The 22,876-nt window shown below is 50.9% G+C and overlaps 1 protein-coding gene across 4 annotated transcripts; it reads right to left on the bottom strand.

The window, feature by feature from the left end:
- Positions 1 to 551: 551 nt before the first annotated feature.
- BNIP5 (BCL2 interacting protein 5) lies at positions 552 to 22,634 on the bottom strand. Of its 4 annotated transcripts, XM_027600962.2 has the most exons (13): positions 22,456 to 22,634; positions 20,308 to 20,438; positions 14,731 to 15,374; positions 13,207 to 13,326; positions 11,610 to 11,674; positions 11,102 to 11,333; positions 9,956 to 10,087; positions 9,031 to 9,092; positions 8,507 to 8,747; positions 7,503 to 7,634; positions 6,534 to 6,598; positions 4,814 to 5,077; positions 552 to 2,789 (listed from the first exon to the last, which is right to left on the bottom strand). In XM_027600962.2, exons 3-13 carry the CDS (start codon positions 15,368 to 15,370, stop codon positions 2,754 to 2,756), a joined length of 1,989 nt encoding a protein of 662 aa, XP_027456763.1. In that variant the 5' UTR covers positions 15,371 to 15,374; positions 20,308 to 20,438; positions 22,456 to 22,634; the 3' UTR covers positions 552 to 2,753. The 4 variants fall into 4 exon arrangements, with proteins under 4 accessions (XP_027456763.1, XP_027456762.1, XP_027456764.1 ...); XM_027600961.2 differs by lacking the exon at positions 20,308 to 20,438; XM_027600963.2 differs by lacking the exon at positions 20,308 to 20,438 and having other exon boundaries at positions 8,507 to 8,744.
- Between the last annotated feature and the right edge of the window lie 242 nt (positions 22,635 to 22,876).

Here is a 22,876-nt window from a genome sequence, read left to right as displayed (position 1 = left end):
ATGTACACCGGAGGGCCACCTTCCCCAGGGAGCCGCTGGAAGAACTCATGTGTTACCTGAGAGTCAAGAGAGGAGGTCTTTAATGCCTTTCAGCAGAGACCACATCCTCTGAACCAAAACCCAGACACTGTATTCTGTCCATTTTTACCCCGGTTCTGAGTGACAGTTTGGGCACCAAAATTAAGGACTTAATAAAACAGATGATGTAGAATCAAGACTGACCCAGATGTTCCTGGACATACCATTAACTGTCATCTTAACAGTCACAGAGTGGGAGAATGTCAGGTCCAAAGGCAAGTATCATGTCCCTGAAGGCCTCAGCCTGCGGGGAGCTGGACTAAAACCCAGGTCTCCTGATGCTCCGGGCACTCCATTACTGTCTCAATAAGTTGACATCCCAAGAAGGGGACACCTGGGAAGCAACCAGAGAGGGCCTCCAGGCGGGGACAGAGAGGCTGGCCCTCACAGTCTCGAAGGTGCCAGACTGGCCCGGATGTGGCAGGTGGCCTCCCATCTTGCCACCACTGTGAATCATCCAGATGAGACCTTGGTGCAAGTCAATTTCTTTATTTGCTTAAATAACAGTACAAAAATGAGACTCAGATGCCAGCATCGGGGACTCACACCAAATACACATACAACTTAAAGAACATCATCCCAAATAAGAAACTATGTACAGAAGTTTCCTGACCCTCGTTTCAAAACTGATTCTGATCCTTTGCATTTGGGGGCTGTGTTCCCGAACACTAAAATAAATCCATAAATAGACCACTTCTCCCCCACTTCTTAGAATCAGCAATAAAACTAAATGACTTGTAGAATATGCTTTGTTGAACTTCCTAAAACTTTGCCTCAGGTTTGAGGCCGGTCCCAGCTAAGTGCCCAAGGCCTCTTTGCCCTTGGTTTCACCCCCTCTCCAGTCCTACCCCCCAGTGATCACCACGTTCAACATAGCAATACAGTGTCCAGCGAGGGTAATAAGAGTGAGTCTAGATTTTAACACTCTCTCCCCTTTGGCCATGTGTTTCATGCAATGTCCAATGGCTATGTTTATAGCCCTGTTGGGTATGCATGTAGATAATGGACATGTGGCAAACTGCCCATCTGAGCCAAGCTGTTCAAACTGTTCAGCTTTGTAGAAGGCAGAGCCTCTAACAGCCCACACCTCACCTTTGTACAAAAACAAAAAGGAGCCCCTTTCTCAGGACTCTTTACTGCCATCAGGTAGAAAACTGCTATCATAAATCTACATATCTACAACGTCTAGGAAGTAAATATCACTTCCTGGGGTATGATGTTCTTGAGCAGTGCACACCCATACAACCATTCATGGCAATCCAGCTTAAAGCCCTTCCCTATTTCCTGCAAACTACCCAGATTGTAGCTATAATAAGAACAACAACATACATGGACATGGCACTCTTCACATTCATTCTCTCACTGACTCTTGGCAAACCCCCATGAGACGGGTGAGATGCAAGGCATCAGCTTCACTTCTCTGGACATGGAATTATAGGACACAGGGTTGGAAGGATTCTGAGAGACCAGGGATCCCCAATCCATAGGTCTTCTCTGTCTGAGGCCTGCAGACTTCCTGACAGGTGTCTGTAAACCCATATGGACATTAAGCACTGTTGGCCAACTGAATAAATTACTTGTTGCACATGGATGCACATCTGGTTAAATGCATATGGGTATTCTGCTGAGAGAGTAAACAAAAATTTATTTTAATAAACTAGACTCAGAACACCTGGATGGCTCCGTCGGTTAGGTGTCTGCCTTCGGCTCAGGTCCATGATCCTGGGGTCCTGGGATCGAGTCCCACATCGTGCTCCTTGCTCAGTGGGAAGCCTGCTTCTTCCTCTGCTTGCCACTCCCCCTGCTGGTGCTCTCCCTCTCTCTGACAAATAAATAAATAAAATCTTAAAAAACAAAAACAAAAAGAAAGACTCATTTGCAATTGTCATCTAGAAAATGCCAGCCAGCCTTCCACGTGATAGCAGGCATAGTTTTAGCCCCTACAGGTCAGGAAAATACATGATAGTAAAAAATAAGTGTACATAAGTCGGTACTAAAGTTAACCCCAGAATGTGAAGGCCTTGACCCCTGGTTCAATGCTCAGGACCAGTGCCTGTCAAGGTAGTGCCCCATTTCCTCCCTAGCCCCCAATTTAGAGAGAGAACTACGGGTTGCACAATTCCAGTGGAGGACCAAGGCCTCCCAAGGAATGCCTGACAGAATCGCCTGGATCTCAGGAGCTCTCCCACTCATTCGTCTGTTCATTCATTCCTTCAGTGAGGACTTAAGGACTGCCTCCAGCTCAGTGGGGTGTATTTAGCCATTGAGTGAAAGCAACAACCTCCCCCCTTTTAAAGAGACTTTAACATGATGGAGTCAGAAGAGATCCGATGGGTCGTATACATAGTCTTGCCCAGAATCCAAGGTCGGGAGTGGAAGACAAGTCCAGGGTCTTGCAGCAAGTTGGGGCAGCTCAGCAGGTGGAGTTCTAGTCTCCTAACTCCCGGTGCGGTACTCTCCTTCCCCCAGCATGGCCTCTGCGTCCCGCTAAGTGGAAGAGGGATTCGTGTATCCCAGTCTCAGGAAGCCCACGATGGCATACGTACGCAGATGGCCATCCATCCTTGTTTTCATTCATATCTGGGGAGGGTGTCATGAAGCATCCTCAGAGGGTCCTGCCTAAAGCTGCCAATTGTTTGAATAGTTCAAGGGAGCTTGAGTTTAAAGCATAGCTTTTAATCTGGACTTTGGATTTCAAGACTTGCGATGTTCTGGAAGGAGAAAAAGAACATAGGTTTTAGCCATAGCCCCAAATACTTGTGGATCCCACTCTGATAACAACAGACTTCTAATTAACATATCAACACAGCACACTAGTTGTCCCCTCTGGGTCTGGACTAACTCAGCACCTCCTATCTGCAGTGCTCTCCCGGTCCCTTCTCCCCATCTACAGCCTCTCCATCCTCAAAGGTCAAAATCTATGCTTGCCAGACCCCTGGAAAGCTTCCAGGACCAATGGCTTCACTGGCCTCAGTTACCACTAATTTGGCATTTCACTGGTACTTAATTTCATCATCAGGAAACATTCTGTCTTTTCCTATAGCAGAACCATCCACAGGCCCTCACAGCACCTTGCACAGCAGGGCCCAGTGGAGGTTCTCAACACCTATTGGTCGAATGAGTGAGTGAGTGAATGAACAAATGGTTAGTAAAACCAGAAGATGGAGCTAGGGCTACTGAGGATGTCAGAGCTGTTGTTTCTATTAATATCTTTCACAAAGAATTCAGATCACTCCATAAGCTATTACCTAACCCATCCTAGAGGGCAAATTATCCATAATATCCCCATATCTGGGCAAAGATAATGAGGCTGAGGAAAGAGAGTTTGAAGGTCATAAGGAGTTCCCACCAGGAAAACAAGCCAACATAGAGCAGACCATTTGAATGACAAGATAGGAGTATTATGAAATCAGACCAGCTTTCTTGAAAGACACATCACATGACTTTGAAAGATAATTCCAGGGAGGCAGAGTGTTTGCATGATGGTGACATCATTGTAATAAAGGCCTAGAGACCATCTGGATATAGAAGTTCTGTTTGTCCAATGCCAACAAACAGAATGCTTCCTCCCCTTTTTTTAAAAGATTTTTAAAATTTATTTGAGACAGAGAGAGAGAGCATGAGCAGGGGGAGCGACAGAGGGACAGGCAGACTCCCCATTGAGCAGAGCCTGATGCAGGGCTCTATCCCAGGATCCTGAGATCATGATCTGAGCCAAAGGCAGACACTTAACCAACTGAGCCACCCAGGCGCCCCAACACCGCTTCCTTCCTTTAATGTCACGTCTTCATTCGGTAGCTTCTGCACTAAAGATCTGGGTTAAAATGTCTGTAGGCAGGTTACCTTAAGTGATTTTTGAAAAAGGCAGGGAACGCTGCTTATCAGAGTCCACCGGACAACATGAAAACTCAGACTTTAAAAAATCAGTGAGAAGTATTATTTCTAAAGGGACCATCTCAGAGCCTTAGGGGTTGGGGGGAGGTTATTAGGAAAAGCATGAAACCGATCAGAAGAGTGAGATCGATGGCAGGGAGAAGCTATTCTTAATCAATCAACCAAGACAAGGTCAGTGAAGGACCGCCCCCCTTGGAAGCCTTCCAGAACCAACTGCCCACGGATCTTCCTCATCCACCTCAACCATCCCTCACTTGACACGTAATCTTACTTTACTTCGTCGTTTAAATTTTATGATGGTCTTGAATTTGGGAAGCCAACGAGCACAACCCATGAAACACAAGAGGGCAAGCTAGGGTAGCACCCGGTCCAGTATTCCATACCGAAATCAAAAAGTGTGGAAATGCACATACAATCAGGGACCAGAGCCAAATAAAGCAGATGCAAAAGATCAAGTAAAGCCAGTGAGGGCTTTGGAAAAGAGAATGGTCACGTGGGTGTAGAATCATCTCATGGGGCCTCAGCAAGGAGATGGCATGTGAGCTAGCCCCCCAAAAGTCAAGAACTCAGCAGGGGAGGGGAGAGGCCAGTAAGGGCGATCCTGTTGGGATCTTTTTTTTTTTTTAAGATTTTATTTATTTATTTGAGAGAGAGAGAGCACATGAGAGTGGGGAGGGTCAGAGAGAGAAGTAGACTCCCTGCTGAGCAGGGAGCCCGGTGCGGGACTCGATCCTGGGACTCCAGGATCATGACCTGAGCCAAGGGCAGTCATTTTAACCAACCGAGCCACCCAGGCGCCCAATCCTGTTGGGATCTTGAGCCTCTTGTCACTTGTTCTCACCTGCTGGGCCATCGGGCACAGGAAGTGGGTGTAGCTGTGTTGGCTATGGCCATAGCACAGGCCCATGAGGCTAAGGATGGTGTGGCTATTGTTGCCGGCAAATTTGTTAGATGAGCCAAAGGCAAAGTGGTAGGGTCTCTTGGTGAGGTTCCTGTCCAGCTCTGCAAGGTGGGCCTTCTGGCTCTGCAGGGTGGCTGCCAACTTCCTGAGGGAGGAGTCTGAGAGCTTGTGTAAAACCCTCTTAAAGCTGGGGTGTCGCCTGATCTGGAAGCAGAGATGGTGGCAGACCATCAGTGATGGTGGCAGGTAGCCTCCTCCCACCAGCTGCCCGCCGCCCCAGTCCAGCTCCATGCACCCAGGCTGGGTGCCTCCTTGTCCCTGGGATGAGCTCCCTTGTTAAATGCTTCCACTCCCTCCAGCCTCTCAGAATCTGTTCTGCGAGGTTCACCTCCAAGCAGCAGAACAACGTGGGGCGGGGGGAGGGAGGGGAAGGGGGGCGGGAAGCAGGTCTTTGTATAATGGATGCTCAAATAGCATTTACTAGCCATGTGACTTCTCCGAGCCTCAGTTTAGTCATGGGTAAAATGGCAGTAATAATGCCCCGCACCCACATGCAGAGTGGGATCTCATTAAGTGAGATCCTTTATGTAAAATATTCCATGCGGAGTGGATGTTGGATGAATTTCAGTTCCCACTCTAAGTCGCCTCTTCTTCATACCTAAATGTCCTAGGTTGCGTTCCCCCGGAGACTAGGGCTCAGGTGCAGGTAGTTTAGGTGGTAAGAGATGCTACGAAACACCAATGGGGGAACGGAGCTCTGGGACAAGAATGGGAAGGCAGTCCACACACACTAGCTACTGAGCCTGGTCCTCACTGACCACTCCAGGAGCCTACACTTCCCAGAGTTATCCCTGCAAGGGGCAAGGGAGCTGAGGTATGTATACACCAGGTCCCAGGAGCCATGGGTTGAGGGCTGCTCCTCAGGAGGTGGGGGGTGATCATTCTGGCGTACAATGTGGGTGGTAAAATAGTTCCAGAGGCCAGTCCTCAGGCAAAAGGATGCAGGTGCTGGCAGTGGGGAGCTGGGCCAGCGAGCACCATGGTAGTAAAGCAAGGCACTCACAGTGCCTGCTATGCTCATGACCCATCTATGACCTGTGCTCATATCTGATACCTCATATGTGATCTGTGTTTGTCTCTCCAAGTAGACTGTGAGGTTTTCAAAGAGGCAATTTTCTGTTATAGGCTCTCTAGCAGGAGGGGAAAATCTAAAAGCTTGAGAGAATTGGAGACCATATGGATGCTGAAATGTGTGCCAAGACAGAGTGAAAAAGAAGCTAGCACAGGACAAGATCAGGGTGACTGGTGGGCCAGACTTGGGGTAGAAGGCTTCCAGGGAGGTCAGACATGAGCTGAACTTCAAGGGGGACTTGGATTGGGGGAAGTCCTGGCCGGCAGGGTGAGCTGCATGGGCATTATATTATTTTAAGCTAATATTTATCTCATCTGCTATGTGACTGGCATTTTCTATACGTACATTAAGCTTTGTCAAGTAGATATGTACCCCCATTTTGCAAAAGAGAAAACCGAGGCTCAGAGGGGTTTAGGGACGACGTGCCCAAGGCCACCTGGATGCAGAGATGGGGATTGAACTCAGGCCTCAGTTGTGAGGTGATGAGGTCCCCAGGGCCAGCCTTGGGGGGGACTGAGCAGTCCTTACCTGCTCTCCCAACTGGTCATCCACTTCTTGGAGAAGGTCCACCAGCCCCTGAATGATCAGCTCCTCTAAGGAAAATAAAGAAAGATTCAGGGACTATTGACAAGTGTTCTACAACAACACATCCTCCCATTACAGACGATATTTTGTCTCTACAACACAGCACACGGATTAGTTCTGAAGGGCGAAGAAAAATTCCCTGAAACTAGGGCTGAAGTATGAAAGTTTTATTTTGAGTTTGCTTTATAGAAATTGAAAGGATGTTGGCCAGTCAAGTCTCACCTCAGCTCCATTTAACAGATGGGGAAACTGAGACCTCCCAATGTCCCCTATCCAGGTTACAGAGTAGCATGGCCAGGCATGGAAGTTGGGACCAGGAGCAGCTAATCAGAAAGCAGGGAGGGGAAAGGACCATAGCCACAGATGCAACAAGAATGCACAGCTGGGGCTGTAAGAAGCCACATACACGTGGCTGCTCATACCAAGACCTAATTGCAAATATTCTGGGTGTTTGTGGTCCCTTTTTTATAAACTGTTGGCAGCTTGAAATCAACCATGGTGGGAACACACCATAGAAATCTGCAAAATCTGCCCCATATCAGGGCCCCCGCCCCCAGGCTCACCCTCAGCCTCTTTCCCAGGACACCACTGGTTATGAGACCCAGGGCAAGCCGGGAGTTTTATACGAAACATTCAAGCAAACCAATGGGGTGAGGTGGAGTGAAGTGACATCCCACGGAATAGACAGGTGTCCTTTAGCGGAAGAGAACTCTCCACCTGCAACTCTGCCCCAGGAGCCCCAGTTGAAAGGCCAACCCTGCCTCCTCCCCACCCTGCTAGAGTCTCCTGGGGTGTTTGTCAGCAGCCTTCCCGGATCCTACTTGAATTCACCCTACGAGACCACGCAAATAGAAGCCCCACGGCAGCCGCCCCAGGAAAGGGCAGCCCAGGAGAGGGCAGGCTGGTACTGACTAGATTCGAACACTTCATCCGGCTGCAGTCCCTCCTCTGGCTTGTGGCCCCTGGTCTGGGGGGGCGCTTCTGAGGATCCAACAGGTGTCCCTTCTTCAGGCAAGGACTCCTGGAACTCAACATTGTCCAGATCTGAGGGCAGAAAGGAGGTGGTGTGAGTGTGTTTTGCCCCTGTCTCAAATCCACAGGCACATTACAGGGGGTCCAGGTTCCAACAAGAAGCTGTCCAAAGGCGCTGGCACCAGAGGGGTCCTGGTTTCCCAGGCTCCTCAGCAAGCCCCCAGACCTCCAGGGCCCGCCTCAAAGGAGCTCACAGTGCCTTCTTTACCCCCTCCAGAAACCTCATTCTTCCCTTCTGCCAGCAACCCCCTCTGCCTCCTCACAGTCTGGGAGGAAACAGCAGGCCCACCAACAGAGCCCACCCGATGAGCCCACTTTCCCTTTGCTCTGTGACGCTTTGCTGAGTCACTTCGCTTGTGTGAACCTCACTTCACATCTGCCAAATGGGAATAACAAGACTGACTTCACAGGTTGCAAGGGGGCTGAATGAGATAACACGTGTGAGAGGGGAACGTAGGAGGCACTCCGTCAATGTCGAGGGAACCACGGTGTACCTCACACGGCAGAGTAGTGAAAAAGCAGAGGCCCAGGCCATATCCTACTTCATCCAACCTGGGTCTCTGTGCTTTTCTATTAGCTTTCCGGTGAGTCTGATGCATTTCGCTGGTAAACCCATGCACGGCTCTCAAACTGCATTTTTAAAGTGTTTGTGCATTTATGTATGGGGGGAGGGAGGGCTTGAGTTGTGGGTGGTGGGTCCAGCTGGCGCCCAGCACCCAGCATCCACCGCTCTCCACAGCCCTCCCACACCTCCCCACCTTTCTCAGAGCAGAGAGCCGAAGTCAAGCCTGAGGCGGAGGCCACACAGCTGGCCAAGCCTGCCCTGGGGGAAGCCTGGGGCCAGAGGCGGCCTCTGTGACCATGGCAACGCTGGGCCTGCTCACCGAGGCTGCTGGAGGCAGAGGGCTGATGGCCCCCCATGCACAGGGGCAGAAAGCTGGGCCTCCTGTGCGGCCGGGACTCCGGGCTGGCAACACCTGCAGCCCACGCTCTCTTCCCTTCCTTGGAGCCGCATTTCTTATGAGAATAGGCTTTTCTGAAACTGGACTTTTTCTCATGGGATTTCCTTCTGCAGGGTGGGGATGTGTTTTCTATAGCCACCTCCGGTTCCTCGACTTGAAGCTGCTGTGGGGGAGAGGAGAGGAGTCAGGACCCCCAACCGTGAGGACATTGCAAGCGACCAGCACCCCCTGAAACAAACGGAGACCCCGCTGTGGACCAGAGGGCACGGCCTGGCCAGAACAAGTGTGGCCTGCAGCCATGGGGTTGGGGAGGCTTCGGGAAGGAACTGGAGCCTGGCTCTGGAAAGAGGGAGCATTGGGGGAGGGGCAGGGAAGTTCTTAGGCCAGGCAGGGGTGGGGGTGTCCATAGTGAGGGTTAGGATCTATGTGGGGAATGTCGGCCTCACCTTCTCTCCCCTCTGCTCCTCTGCACCCTGGAGTAGGGCAATGATCTTCTGAATGAATTCTTCTAAAAGAGAACAGAAGGGTGGCTTACACTTGAGTGTGGAGAAAAGCTTTTCTACAGTCAGTCCTCACTTCCTAAGGCCCAAGCAGCTCCCTGGGTGAATCTGCCAGGTCTCCAGGCTGCTAACCAGCTTGCCCTTGTCGGTTGTCCCAGGCCCAGCCATGGGGACGAGGGGGATTACTCAGAAGTGGCCTGAGGGCAGAGCTGCTTCCCTGGGAATATAGCCACCTCTTCGTTGGTCAGGCAGCACCTACATGTGCCACGTTAAGTGTGAGGAAAATAATGTAGGCGCCTGCCTCCAGGAGAAGGGGTCTCGAGGCCATCTGGAAGGGCCTGGTCCCCACAAGTCCCCTGGCCCAGAACCTTCTTCGTCTTCCACTTAGAACAGGGGCCCTTCTCAATTCCCCTTCAAGGCACAGTTTCTGTGAGAAGCCAACAAGGCAGGATGGGGGATGTGGGCAAATTGGATCCAGATCTGGATCTGGAAGGATCTCCAGACACGCAGAACTGACAGTGATTCTATGGTTCCCGCCTCGGCTCTGCCAATGGTAAGGGAATAATAGTAACAGTGCCAGCAACCACCGTCTGCTGAACGTCACCCTTAGGGCCCCTACCCTCCCTCCCACCCTCTGGACTTCTCCTGAGGCCCTGTTCTCAAGCTGGGCTCCGGAACCACCACAATAATAACAATAAAAGGCAGCTAACATTTAGTAGCTCTAAATAGTTTATTCACTGCGCTGAGTGCTCTGGACCTCGCTTGCTGAGCTCAGAGGAAGTCAAGGCCAGGTCACTGCCTCTTTCTGCACAGGGAGTGGTCAGGCCAGATGATTTCCAAGGGGCCTCTGAGAAAACGAGGGGATACTAACTGAATTCCACGGTTCTGTTCATCTGCAAGTCTTCTTCGGGTCCCTGGCTTCCTGCTTGGGCGGCAAGCTCGAAGGCACTTGGAGCCCCGCTCTCTGCAGACGGGGCCTCGTGGACATGGGGTTCCTCCGAACCTGAGAAGCGAGAAGAAATGGTGGGTGTGTTTCATTTGGGTGAAGGTGTTAACTAATGCACAGAAGTTAGCAGAGGTTCCAAGTTTCGCTCCATGGCTAGAGTGTACAAAGGTCTTGCTGGGGCAGAGGTGAGTGGTGGGTCAGGGTCAAGGCTGTGATGTACTGGCCCAGACCTAGCTCCCTGATCCCTTTGCACTTCCTTACAACAGGCTTTCCTGGGCTTTGCCCTCCTCTCCTCCCTCCCCTCATAACCTCAGCCTCCTCCAGCATCTCGGCCTGGAGAATAAAGGCCTGGTTCCATAGCATGAATTAAAGCAGCAGGGCCAGAATCTCCCTGCATGAGGGGAGATAGCCTCCCCTTGTGGCCTGAAATTCCACCACTGCGGCTCTATATTTGGTGTGAAGCATTGCCCCTTCCCCTGGCCAGACCACGTGGCTGGGCTAGGCTGTTCCTCCCTTCTACCCAGGATGATCCTTTCTTTCTAGCTCCGATTCCATCACTGGGGGCCATATGACCTTGAACACATTGTTTTACCTCCCTAAGCCTCAGTTCCCTCATATGGGATAACAATATGGCCACAAAAGTTGATCGAGTGTAGATAGACAGTACAGGAGTGTCTTATTTTACAGGTGAGAGATGGGGAATGATGTAGGAAGTCCAGCTCAGAGCCTAGGTGTCCTGCCTCCCAGGTTGAAGCTCCTTCCTACACATGCTACCCCCTGCCAGGGTAGGGAGGCTGGAGCTGTGGAGAGATGAGGTTGGCTAGGGGATCCCTCAACACAGTTTCTGCTGCGGGCTTACCTGGACTGCCTGCCTAGACAGTGAGGTTTCATTTGTGGAGGTGACCTGCTGGCATCCCTTTCTCCTCCCCACTACCCTCCCCAAACTGCTTGGGGCAGAGCAAAAGTCAGAACTGGGATGGCAGCCCTTAAAATGGCCAATTCCAACCCTGGAGAAGGTTCCAGAGCTGGAGGCAGCTGCGGTGTTGCTATGGTAACTCTGAGCCTGCTCACCGAGGCTGCTAGAGGTGGAGGGCTCGGTGAGCAGGGGCAGAAAGTTGGGCCTCCTGAGTGGCCGGGACTCGGGGCTGGAAACACCGGCAGGCCCCGCTCTCTTAGGCTCCTCGGAGCCGTGTTTCTTATGAGGAAAGGCTCTCTTGAGGCTAGACTTCTTCTCTTGGGATTTCTTCCTGACGGCTGGCACTGGGTTCTGTTGAACCACCTCTGGCCGAGGAGCTTGAAGCTGCTGTGGGAGAGATGAGAGAAACTGAGTCAGGCCCTAACCTTGAGGAGAGGGAAAAGCTCCCCAAGGAGCAACTGAAGAGCAACCAAGTGCTTCAAGGTGACCCCAGGTGAAGGAGGTGACAGAACCCAGAGCGAGGGAACACGGAAGCCAGGAAGGGCAGATGGGGTTTGAGCATGGAAGGGGAGGAGGAGAAGGGGGAGGGGGGGAGAAAGGGGGAGGGGGAGGGAAAGGAAACAGCAAGCCTCTGGGGGTCTACACAGACCAATTGCTCCTTACCTCCTCCTCCCACTGGTCTCCCACTCTTTGGAGAAATTCCACTATCATCCTGATGATGGTCTCCTCTGGAATAAAGTGAAATGCACCCAGTTAGTCTTTCTCCATGTACAGAGCCCTCTTTCTAATGACTGTCTTGGACTTCTGAGATCAACTTAGTCCTTCTGTATTAAGTGAAGGCGCTCTTAAAACAGCTCCTCAGGCCACAGAAGTGGGGAAAAGCACCATGTCCCAGGAGTTAGTCCTTCTGAGAGAGACTCGGGAGATCCAAAGGGAAAGGGGAGTTGGCCAAAGCATGAACTTTTATGCAGGCCATCACAGGTCAGTCCTTCAAGAGTTCAACCTGTACCCCACTATTTCCTTTGACCTTTACAGATTTGTAAATATCTGCTTTGGGTTCGGCAAGCTGTGTGACCTTGAGTACATCTCTTAACTTCTCTGGGCCTTCGTCTCTTTCCCTGTGAAGGGTGAATCATAATCCCGGTCCTGCTTCCCTCAGATGGCTATCAGGCCACCAAGGAGCTGTGCTTGGAAACACTGTGGGAGCCTAATGCTGATCTTCCCACCTGCAACATTCCAGTGGGGGAAATGATGGAGACCCAGCCTAACTAAGGCAGAAGACCGAGGGACCCCAGCAGGCATGACACAGATGGCCTGCCATGTCGATGCCGCCACCAAATCTTTATGGAGAAACCACAAACAACATAAATGGTTTTCTTTAATACCCCATCGACTGATCCAAAGACAATGTGCCCAAAGTAGCCTCTGCTAGCTGCCAACTGACCGGTTTACACGAAAGAAGGTACAAACAAGACTCCCTGGTCCTGGGCTGTCTGCAGATTTTGTCACCCCCCCCCCCATACCCCTCCCTCACTCCGCTTTCATTTATAAGTCCTGTTTGGCCTTTTTTCCTTGACTCAGTCTACCAGCTGATTTCCTCTGGTGTGAAAAAACAATTAGCATGTAAAACACACAGCCCGCAGACTAGCCAACTAAATGCCTTTTAGTTATTCTTCGACAGATGCATAGATGTTTTATTATCTTTTAAAATATGCCCATTCTTTATGGGGAATTAGCTTAATAAAGCATCACATTGACTTTATTAGGGGCAATGACAGTATTGTGGTTGTGCGTGAGACTGTACTCATTTCTGGGAGATGTGTGCTTCAGTATTTCAGGATGAAGGACCATTTTACTGAAAATGGCTCAGCAACAAAATTATACACACACATACACGTATGAGGCAAATATTGGCCTCCATCAACAATTGGGAGTATATGAGTGTACATAGAACTCTTCTACTCTTCCACATATTTAAAAACATATATAAATTCTATATTCCTCTATTCCAGCTTCCTTCTATGAATTTAAAAAGACTAAAAAAAAAGTCCCATGCTCATTAATACATAAGGCAAGAGCATTTGCCAGTGGCTTTTCTAATTCCTAAAATTAGGAATCTGTGAAACTCTAAAATAAGTAAATGTGACCAGAAGCACCAGAAGGAGCAAGATCAGTACAGGCATTTTTGAGAGGGACCATCCAAGGTCTAACCAGTCATCCAGCTGCAGGGAAAGAGGCTGCTAAGTAGACTCTGACTCACTGTCAAGGGTTTTGAGCTTCTCTTCCGGCCAGTGACCTGTGGCTTGAGAAGAAATCTCCGACGCTCCAGGACCCCTGTCCTCAATGAACAAGGACTGGTGGAGATCTGAACCTTCCCCACCTGGAAGAAAGATGAAAGTAAGTGTATGTGGCGGGGGGGGGGGGGGGGGGGGGGGGGTGTCCGTGACATTCTTCTGACTTTGTCCATGAGCACAGTAAAACAACCCAGAACTCACAGCAGGACGGGCCCTGTAGCCCTAGGCTTAACCAAAAAGATCGGCAACCTGCCAAGGTTTCCATTTGACAACAGGCTGCTTCAACCCAGGCATCCTTATCCTCATTAAAAACATGGTGAGTTTGGGCGCCTGGGTGGCTCAGCTGGTTACGCGACTGCCTTCAGCTTAGGTCATGATCCTGGAGTCCCGGGATCGAGTCCCGCATCGGGCTCCCTGCTCAGCAGGGAGTCTGCTTCTCCCTCTGACCCTCTTCCCTCTCGTGCTCTCTATCTCTCATTCTCTCCGTCTCAAATAAATAAATAAAATCTAAAATAAATAAATAAATAAAATCTTAAAAAAACCTTTAAAAAAATAAAAAATAAATAAAAAAATAAAAACATGGTGAGTTTGAGGGCGCCTGGGTGGAGCGGTCGGTTGAGTGTCCGACTCTTGATTTCAGCTCAGGTCATGATCTCTGGGTCCTGGGATGGAGTTCCCTGTCGGCCTCTGCGCTCAGTGGGGAGTCTGCTTGAGATTCTCTCTCACTATTCCCGCCCCCTCGTGTGTGCTCTCTAAATAAATAAATAAATAAACAAACAAATAAATAAAATCTTAAAAAAAAAAAAAAACCCATGGTGAGTTTTGAGTGCTACAGGGCAAAGCTCTGTCTCCCTCCAGGTGCCTACAGGGCGTTCAACTCCAGGACCTAAGAGTCAGAAAAGAAAGGCACCTCGGGGACCAGCTTCTTTATTTGACAAATGAAGAACCAGAGGTCCTGGAGAGGGGCAGCAACTTGTAAATTTATTTCTGATACAGCTGAGCCTAGAACCAGCACGGGGCCCCCACCCACAGTCCTCGCTTCTGGATTAATGTCCAGGGGCTGGGCTTCCCTCCTCGCCTCCCTCCTTGCCTTCCCATCCCCCCCGGGGCTGTGCTCCTTCAACTAGAATGCCTGCCTACAGCTACCATATATGCAGCACTTTCCCTGAGCCAGCTCCGGGCCACGGCTATTCCAGGAGGTAGCAATTGTTGTTCTCCCCATTTTATGGACAAAAAAAAAAAAAAAATTGAGGCTCAGAGAGGAAAGTCACCAGCCCCGGGTCACACAGCTAAGGAGTGGTGGAAATGGGGTTTGACCGCAGGCTCTCAGCCATGGTGCCGCTCTGCCTCAAAGAAATTTCACAGTGGAGCTGTCCCTGATGGTTGCCCCACCTTCCATGTCCCCTCTTTTGAGAGGTTTGAGGAGCCAGCTTAGAGTACCCTAGCCCTTGGGAGTGGGGCAGGGGGGTTACCAGGCACGGTCTGCTCACCCCTGGGTGCTGGGCCCAGGTCAGCCTCCTCGGAGCGTGGGGCAACCGCCATCTTGCACAGCCCTGTCTCTTGGCCTTCGGTCTCCTGATCTTGGGTCCCCTTGGTTTCCTCAGCAACATGTTTCTTGTGACCATGTTTCTTGCGGCTGGCCTTCTTGTCGTGGGCTTTCTTCCTAGGAGCTGTGTCCCCTGGTGCCCCAGGGGCTTCTGCGGGCTTGGGGAGGCCCTCCTTCCCCTTTGCCTTCCGGCTGCCCTTTTCTTTGGGCTCCTCAGGGCCTGTCCTCAGAAGGAAGTTTATAAAGGTCTTCAGCCACCCCTGCTGGCCCCACCTCTGGGCCTTGTCCTTCTTAGTGTCCTGCGGAGGCTTCTGGTCACTGGGGAGAAACTCCCTGGTCTCCTCCAGGCTGAGGGCTATGGCCGTGGTGCCCTGAGCCTCCACAGACTGAGCTGGGCTCTGGGGACACCTGGTCCCGTCGCTGGCCGTCCGGTGCAGCACCCGCCTGTAGGGGGTGGTGAGAATGGGCAGGGAAAGGCACTGGCAGTTCCATGACTCTGAGTCCTTCTTGGGGCCATGTGACCTGTCCAGAGACCTGGCTCTTCTCCCCGACAGAGGCTTCTTCGGTCCCCGCGGATGCTCCATGGCACTACGAACAAAGCAAACAGTTCCCTTACAGGAGACCTACCGGAGACACTACAGTGGGCTACAGGTGCTGACACACGTTCCGAGCCACCCTGCCCATTCGTGTGAGTGACGATCAACCCTCAAAGCTGTTGTCTCGTTTCAATTCCTCAACAGTCCCAGGAGGCAGGGCTATCCCCGTTTTCCAGAGGAGAAAACTAAACCATGGAGGTCATGCCCCAGATGTCACAGCTGGTCGGCAACTCCCCCAGGGTCCCCAGAAGGAGCATGGCCTTGCCAACACCTAGATTTTAGTCCATTGAGACTGACTGACTTCTGACCCCCAGAACTGCAGGGTGATTAATTCATGTTGTTCCCAAACCTCTGAGTTTGTGGTATTTTGTTATAGCAGAGATAGGTAACTAATAGAGCTGGAGCCAGGGGCCAAGTCCTGCCCCTCGGGACTTTGGGCAGCTCAGGCACCACTGTCCTTGTCTGAAATACGCCTGCGACCCGCCTGTAAGACTATTTCACAAGACAGTTCAGTAAATGGCAACGCTGCTCCTCCAATCGCTTGGGCCAAGGATTTGAAGCTATCCCTGGCTCCTTGCTTTCTCTCGCTCCCCACATCTGAACCATCAGCAAAGACCGTTGGTTCCATAAAGCCTGTCCAGACCCCAACCCGTCTCCCCACCTCCTCCACCGCCCCCTGGGTTGGTCTAGGCCCCAGCTCTGCTCACCTGGGCTCCTGCAATCGCCTCCCATCTGGTCCCCCTGCTCTGCTCTTGTCCTCTTCCCAGCTTCTCCCCTCAGCAGCCACGGGGACTTGCCCTAAGTTAGATCACGTCCCTCTCTTGCCTCCAACAGCTCCTCTTGCACTCAAAGTCAAAGTCGTTAGAGTAGCCAACAAGGCCCTGTACAACCTGGTCCCACAACCCCTCTCACCACCTCTCATCACTCACTCCACTCACACAGCCCTGCTCACTGCCTCAGGGCCTTCACACGGACTGTTCCCTCTTTCTAGAACATTATTATGGTCTGTTCCCTCACTTCCTTCATGGCTTTGCTCTAATGTCACCTTCCCAGAGAGGCCCTCCCTGTGCACCTCCCCCCCACCACCATGAGCACATCCTCTCCCCCTTTACTACGTCATGTTACGTAGGATCACACCTCTGTGTGTGTCATTGTTATCGTCTGAGTCTCTCTTCCTTCCCTCTGTTTTGCGAGGTCTTGTACCCTGAGCACCTAGCACTCCATAAGCCGTCATTTAATAAATGAATAAATGTACAACACAAATATTTAGTAAACTATACAGTACATAAGTTATCTTTGGGTGTGTAGTTAACATAAAGTAAACATATCTGGACCGGTCCCATCTTAGAACAGTGGGGGCCCTTCCCTGATACATCCAGAAGAAAGCAGCTGCCCATGGAAAAGATAACGGAAAGAATCATCTCCTCCTGGCAGCATTTTAAGCAGGCCAGGCTGTGAGCAACGCACCTAATTTGTGTGTCTTTAATCCAAAACTCCTGTGGCTTCCCAATTCTTCCAAAGTTGTTCAGAAACCCTTTGCCCTTTGGTGGAAGTTAAAAGAAAAATAAAATATGGTCTTGAATCCCAAATCTGAGCCCCCAGAGATTCCTATGGAGTTTAGATACAGGGACTGCCTATTCTATTTTGTAATTATAGCCTTATTATGCATTTACTAAGTATTATTTAGTGTATTACATATTCATGAATTACGTATTTACATCATATGTCCTGTGTTTACCAACTAATTCATTACTTTATTTTTTTAAGATTTTATTTATCTTTTAATAAGATAAAGAGAGAGAGGCAGGCAGAGGGAGAGGGAGAAGCAGACTCCCCGCCAAGTAGGGCGCCCGATACGGGGCTCGATCCCAGGACCCTGGGATCATGACCTGAGCCGAAGGCAGATGCTTAACTGACCAAGCCACCCAGGTGCCCCTAATTCATTACTTTAAAATGTGCTCTATCACATGTCCAGCTTAGAGGCGCAAATAACAATCTATAATTGCAATTCCAGATGTGCGGGGATCCATGTGAATATGAAGAAAATACATAAAGAGAGAGAAGGCAGGCATGGGGAGATACAGAGAGACTTGAAGGTGACTGTAACATTCAGGATGTCTTCCCTCCTTCAAGCACGGGTCTGGGGAGGAGGGACTGGGAAGGGTGGCCAGGGGCCCCAGGTACCAGCCGCACTGCTGGGCATCCACACATGGACAGTCTTGGAGGAAATGAGAAAAGGGGCTGGGGAGGAAGCAGGCAATTTGGAAGGCTTTATTTGTTGTCTAATGTTCTTTAAAAGGAACATCTGAGTTACACAAAAACTTTAGCACTCTGTGCCTGTACCTTAATGGAAATTAACAAATGCTCTCAAAAGCCTCGAAGCCTGTGGTCATGCTTTTGAAACGCGGTGTGGGATGGGATAAGCAGAAGAAATCATAGAAGAAATACTTCCTTTCTTCTCATTTATGTCTTTCAACAATGTTCAATAAGCATCCACCAAGTACCAGAATTATGCTCAGTGCTAGGGATACAATGAACGAGATGCAGGTTGTGCCCTCGGAGAGAATGCTCTGGTCTTCTTCAGTGGGCCCCACAGGAAGTGGTGGTGACAGTAATGGCCTATTCCCCGAGAGCTGCTCTCTCTTTAGCAGCACACGGTCTTAAGATAAATTTAGGTTGAAGGTCTATTTAATTTAAGATCCAAGCAAGCTGAGCCAGAAATATTTACTGGGTAGTGTCAGGGTTCTCTCTGATTTTTCCGTATATTCCTGTGGTCAGGGCCCATTGGATGGGGTTGGCCGAGAGGCTGTTCGATAACAAAACCACCGAACCAGCAGAACAAAACAGAACACCCTTGTTTGGCTCAGCCCCTCTTCTTCCTGCGCTAACTTGGCTCCAGCGGCTGGGGGAGCGGGGCGGGGGGGGGGGGGTTGGAAATCACAGAAAGGGTCAGAGCATCCTTCCCAGCTAATGGGAAAAGAGTTGCAGTAATCTGTTTAAAAGCTGTCATTGCTATGGAAACGGTTTCCACCATCGCTAATGGTCGCAGTGTCCTCCTACTGCATTCGAAGGACACGCTGCTACTTCTCGTCAGAGCATCAGTACAATTCCACCAGGCAATGGTGTCCTTCTTGATGTTTTCTCAAGGAAACTGCCTTGATGTGACCACCCTTTCCCCAGAACAACAATGCCCTGAGCCTGGAGGGAGGCGAGGAACGCAGCCCCAGAAGCTGGCTGGGAGAGGCCTTTCTGAGTGTTTCTCCAGAGAGGAGAGACTCCAGGATCTCCCAAGTCCTCCTCATTCCAAATCCAGGGACCTCATCTTCCCTGAAGGGGCTATAGCATTCGATTCGGTGTTCACATGGTCACCCTGCTTCCTTGCCACTCTTTCCTCCCTGGGTGGCCATGACCCACCTCAACCCGGCTTCCTCCCACCTCTCTGACCACAGCTTCTCCTCTGTGATGCTCCAAAGATCCTGTCTGCCAACACTAGCAGAGAGTGGGGAGAGTGTGGCTGGCCCAGGAGGCCAAGCCCAGCCACCCCCTGGAGACACCCCGGAAGAGCCTCCCTTTGGCCAACATGTCCTCAGACTTTTAAAGTCTCTAAGCCCTGATTGTGTTTTCTCTCTCTCTCTCTCTCACTCATACACACACACCACACCCCAAATTCTATGTGTGCTGAAGTTAAATCTTTCCAGAATTTCTAATTGTAAAATTCTGCCTGTCTAGAATTCAGCAAAGCAAGACTTTCTCTTTCCTTCCTCCTTTTTTCCATGTTCCGTGCTCTGCCTGGGGGTCCACCCACACTGGGCCTGGCGGGGAACTCCACCCTGTCCTGGATATACATCCAGACCAGAAACCCCGAGACAGCAGCAAACCTTTACTGCAGGGAACCGCAGCTGCTCTTGTAAACTCGTTTATGGCCCTGGTAGAAAGCAGACTTCGGAACAAAGTCCCAGCCTGCTCCAAAACCCCCAAGTGAGGTGCAGATCACAGGACTTCTGATAAGACGTGATCCAGGCCAGTGACGTGTTCACAACAACAAGCCACCAAAGAAAGTCTGCGGAGCTGACCTTGAGTGACTAAGGAGCAGCAAGTTTGCCAACTTCTCGGCATGCTGCCATTTTTGTTTTATTGTCTGAATGATACCTCATCTGTACACTACTGGATCATTCATTCCTCCGGCTCCATTACTGTGTGTGTGTAACTGCCAGTTCACAGAGAGATTCTGGGGCTCCCCCTCTCCCCCACCCTGTGCTTCACACAATAGATAGTCAACAAATAGGGGCACTCAGAGGGAACGTGTGCATGGCGCCCACGTAGGGGCCCAGGGTCAACACCCAACAGACACTCATTGCCATTGGCTGAACGTTTGTGCCCCACCCCCCGAAGTTCATACATTAAATTCTCACCTCACTATCAGGAAGTGAGGTCTTTGGGAGGTGATTAGGTCATTAGAGCAGAGCCCTCATGAAAGGGGCTCCCTCACCCCTTCTACCATGTAAGGGCACACTGGGAAGGTGACCATCCATAGCGGCCCTCACAAGACACCAAATCGGCTGGCGCCTTGTTCTTGAGCTTCAGCCTCCAGAACTGTAAGAAATAAAGGTCTGTTGTTTAAGACGCCCAGTCTGGGGGCCACGGCAGCCCGAATGGGCTCACACATTCACGGGTCACAGAAACATACTCTAACACACACAAACCTATGTGGATTCATAACACCGTGTTGATTTTTCTTAAATCAAATGCAAGGGAATAACTGAGTCTACTTGCCCCCACACCACCACCACCACTGCCCACCCCCAAGTTAAGAGAACGGACCTGAGCCTGCTTGGTTCCCAGCTGGGTCCACCCTGCCTGGGCAGTTCTCAGCGTTTGCAGAACAAAGAAGCAATACACAGATATGTGCAAATTCAACCAGTCACCTGTACACTGCCACAGAGCATCCAGAATGCCCTTTGAATCGGGCCCAGATTCAAAGGCACAGTCCCATGACTCCGACAGGCTGGTGGTGGGAAACGGAATCTCTGAACAGTTGAGAGACTTGCCTGGGTGCCTGCAGCCGAGAAGCATAGTGAGTTGGGGCTTGAATCTATCTCCCTGAATTCTAAATCCTTCCTTCTCTCTCCTACACCAAGTGGCCTTCCATAAATGTAAACACACACACACACACACACACACACACATACACATACACATACATACACACGTGCTTGGTATAGACGCCTGTGCCCCAGAGGCAAAGACTGTAAACACCAGGAGGGGCTCACAGACCCCTGAACTAGAACCAGTCAGGAGGCTGGAGGGTCAAGGGCTGCACCGTGAGGTCACGCTTGCCTCTCACTGACATAGGCAGCCCCCAGACACTCCAAACTCTTGGCATGGGAGCTGTGTCCGTCCAAGTTCAAAGCCTTCAACCGGGGCTCCCACAGTGATATAGGTCCCATCCGAAGCTCACACGCCCCCCACATGCAGTGTAGTGAGGGGCCTCCTTGGGGAAGACCCTCCAGCCCCACTGGCCAGACTCGAGTGGAGGGCGAGCCTGTCATCTTTTCTTTCAACCCCAGACCTCTCTTCCTGTGCCCACCTCTCAGGTGTTAGATGGTAACAATTCAAGGTGTTTCCTCTCCTTTCTGGGGTTCCTCATAGGTTCCAGGAGCCAGAGGGACCGGAAAAGGATCTAGCTCTACCTCTTGTATAGGACTCCTTTAGGCCACATTCCTGGCAGGGAGACTTGCAACCCATATTGGAACACTCCCTGCAGTGGGAACTCACCACCCTCCAAGGCAGAGCTTTCTGCTGTCAGCCAGCCTGTATTTTGAGGGAAGTCCTCCTTAGACTGAGCTGAAGTCACCAGTGGCAGCCCTTCACACCCGAGGGGAGGCCACATCGCCCTTTGAATCTTCTCTGTCTCCGTCCATCACCCCGATCACCCCAGTCACCTCAAATCACATGGTTTCTGACCTGTCCCCCTCCTGGGAACCCTTCCCTGGGTATTCACCTGCTGGTCCTTGTCCACTTCAAAACGTGAGACCTAGGCCCAGACAGGGGCTCCAACCAGGGCCCAACCCCGGCAGAGCCTGATGGGATCTTTGTATGAAGCCTCCGACCACAGAGCATCTGAGCAGCCACATGGCACCGTTGGAGGTGCCAGCTCTGTGTAAAGAGGTGAACTTTAACCATCTGCCTGCTCCTTATTGTCACCGCCAAACACACTGATGCCTGGTGACTATTTGCCAAAAGGTTGGGCACTGGCATCTCTTGAGGATCTTTCAAAACCCGAAAGAAAGAAGTACCTAATGGTGGAACTTCAGGCACTATGATACAGCAGTGGGGCAGACTTGGGGCAGGGGTAGTGGGGTCATCATTCCCAAAGCTGGAAAACTCCTACGATAACCACCACCACCCTCAACCCAACACGAGACTGTGCTCTGCTGACGCCCCATCCCGTCCCCACCCCATCGTGTCGTCTATCCAGGACCACAGGCAATGCAATGCTATCATCCCCCCTCAAATCGCTGTCAGAACAGCAGGCCACCATAGCTCTTCCATAAGATCTCCCTGGCCTTGGACTAACTTTCAAGAACTTTAAACTGATAGAAATTGAATCGAGCCATGGGTAATAACAATACCTCCTGTTTATGTCAGGTTTCCCTTTACTATGTACTTTCACATAAAGTCTCTAACTTGACCTCTACAACATTCAATAGGGAAACGAGCCAGAGAGGTGGGTAATGCTGCTCCCATTCTAGATGAGGAAACTGAGGCCCAAGAAAGGGAACTTCCTCATTCAGGGTTGCTGGGCTAGTAAATGGCAGGCCTGGGACTTAAACTCAGCGCTTGTAAGTTCAAGTTAGTTCAGAGCTCTTTGCGTGACGCCGTTGGAGATTACTTCACTGAAGTCTGCTCTGTCTTTCTAGAGTTGAAGAAACTGAGGCCTAGGGAAAGCCCAACAAGCTAGAAGCAGAATTGGGGTTCGACTCAGAGTTTGAGTCCTGGGTCTGCCCCTACTTTCAGGACCCCAAGATACCCGCTACTCCAGCCCCCTAAGGAGAGAGTATTGTTCAACTAACCTCAGACCACAGAAGTCCCTGCTGTCACAGAACACCCTTGGCCAGGACCTCCAGATCAGGGGCTCTGCGTCGGGAACCCCCGCAGTGTCTGGGTACCACTTCCTGTCGGCTGGAAGTTGGACCGAGGGGGTAATTCCTCTAGCTCGCCCAGGGAGAAGATGTTGCTATTGCTGCTGCCAGTTTCCAGAGTCTCAGAAGACATTTGGTCATGGTCACATTTATATCGAAACTCCCAGGAGCTGAGCTCATGGGCGGCCAATCCAGAGAGCCTAGGGTCAACATTTGCGGGTTATGGCCTTGCCCCGTCCTATCACAAGGCTGCTTCCTGCTCCTCCAGCAATAGGAGGCTTACCTCAGCTACCTGGGGGAGAAAAAAAAAAAACAGTTTCATTTGACAACTTCCCTATTACATCCAAACAGC

Source organism: Zalophus californianus, chromosome 7, assembly GCF_009762305.2.
Source record: "Zalophus californianus isolate mZalCal1 chromosome 7, mZalCal1.pri.v2, whole genome shotgun sequence".
Taxonomy (NCBI): Eukaryota; Metazoa; Chordata; class Mammalia; order Carnivora; family Otariidae; genus Zalophus; species Zalophus californianus.
The sequence above is the reverse complement of the archived record's forward strand: the minus strand, read 5'-3'. Positions and strand labels throughout refer to the sequence as shown.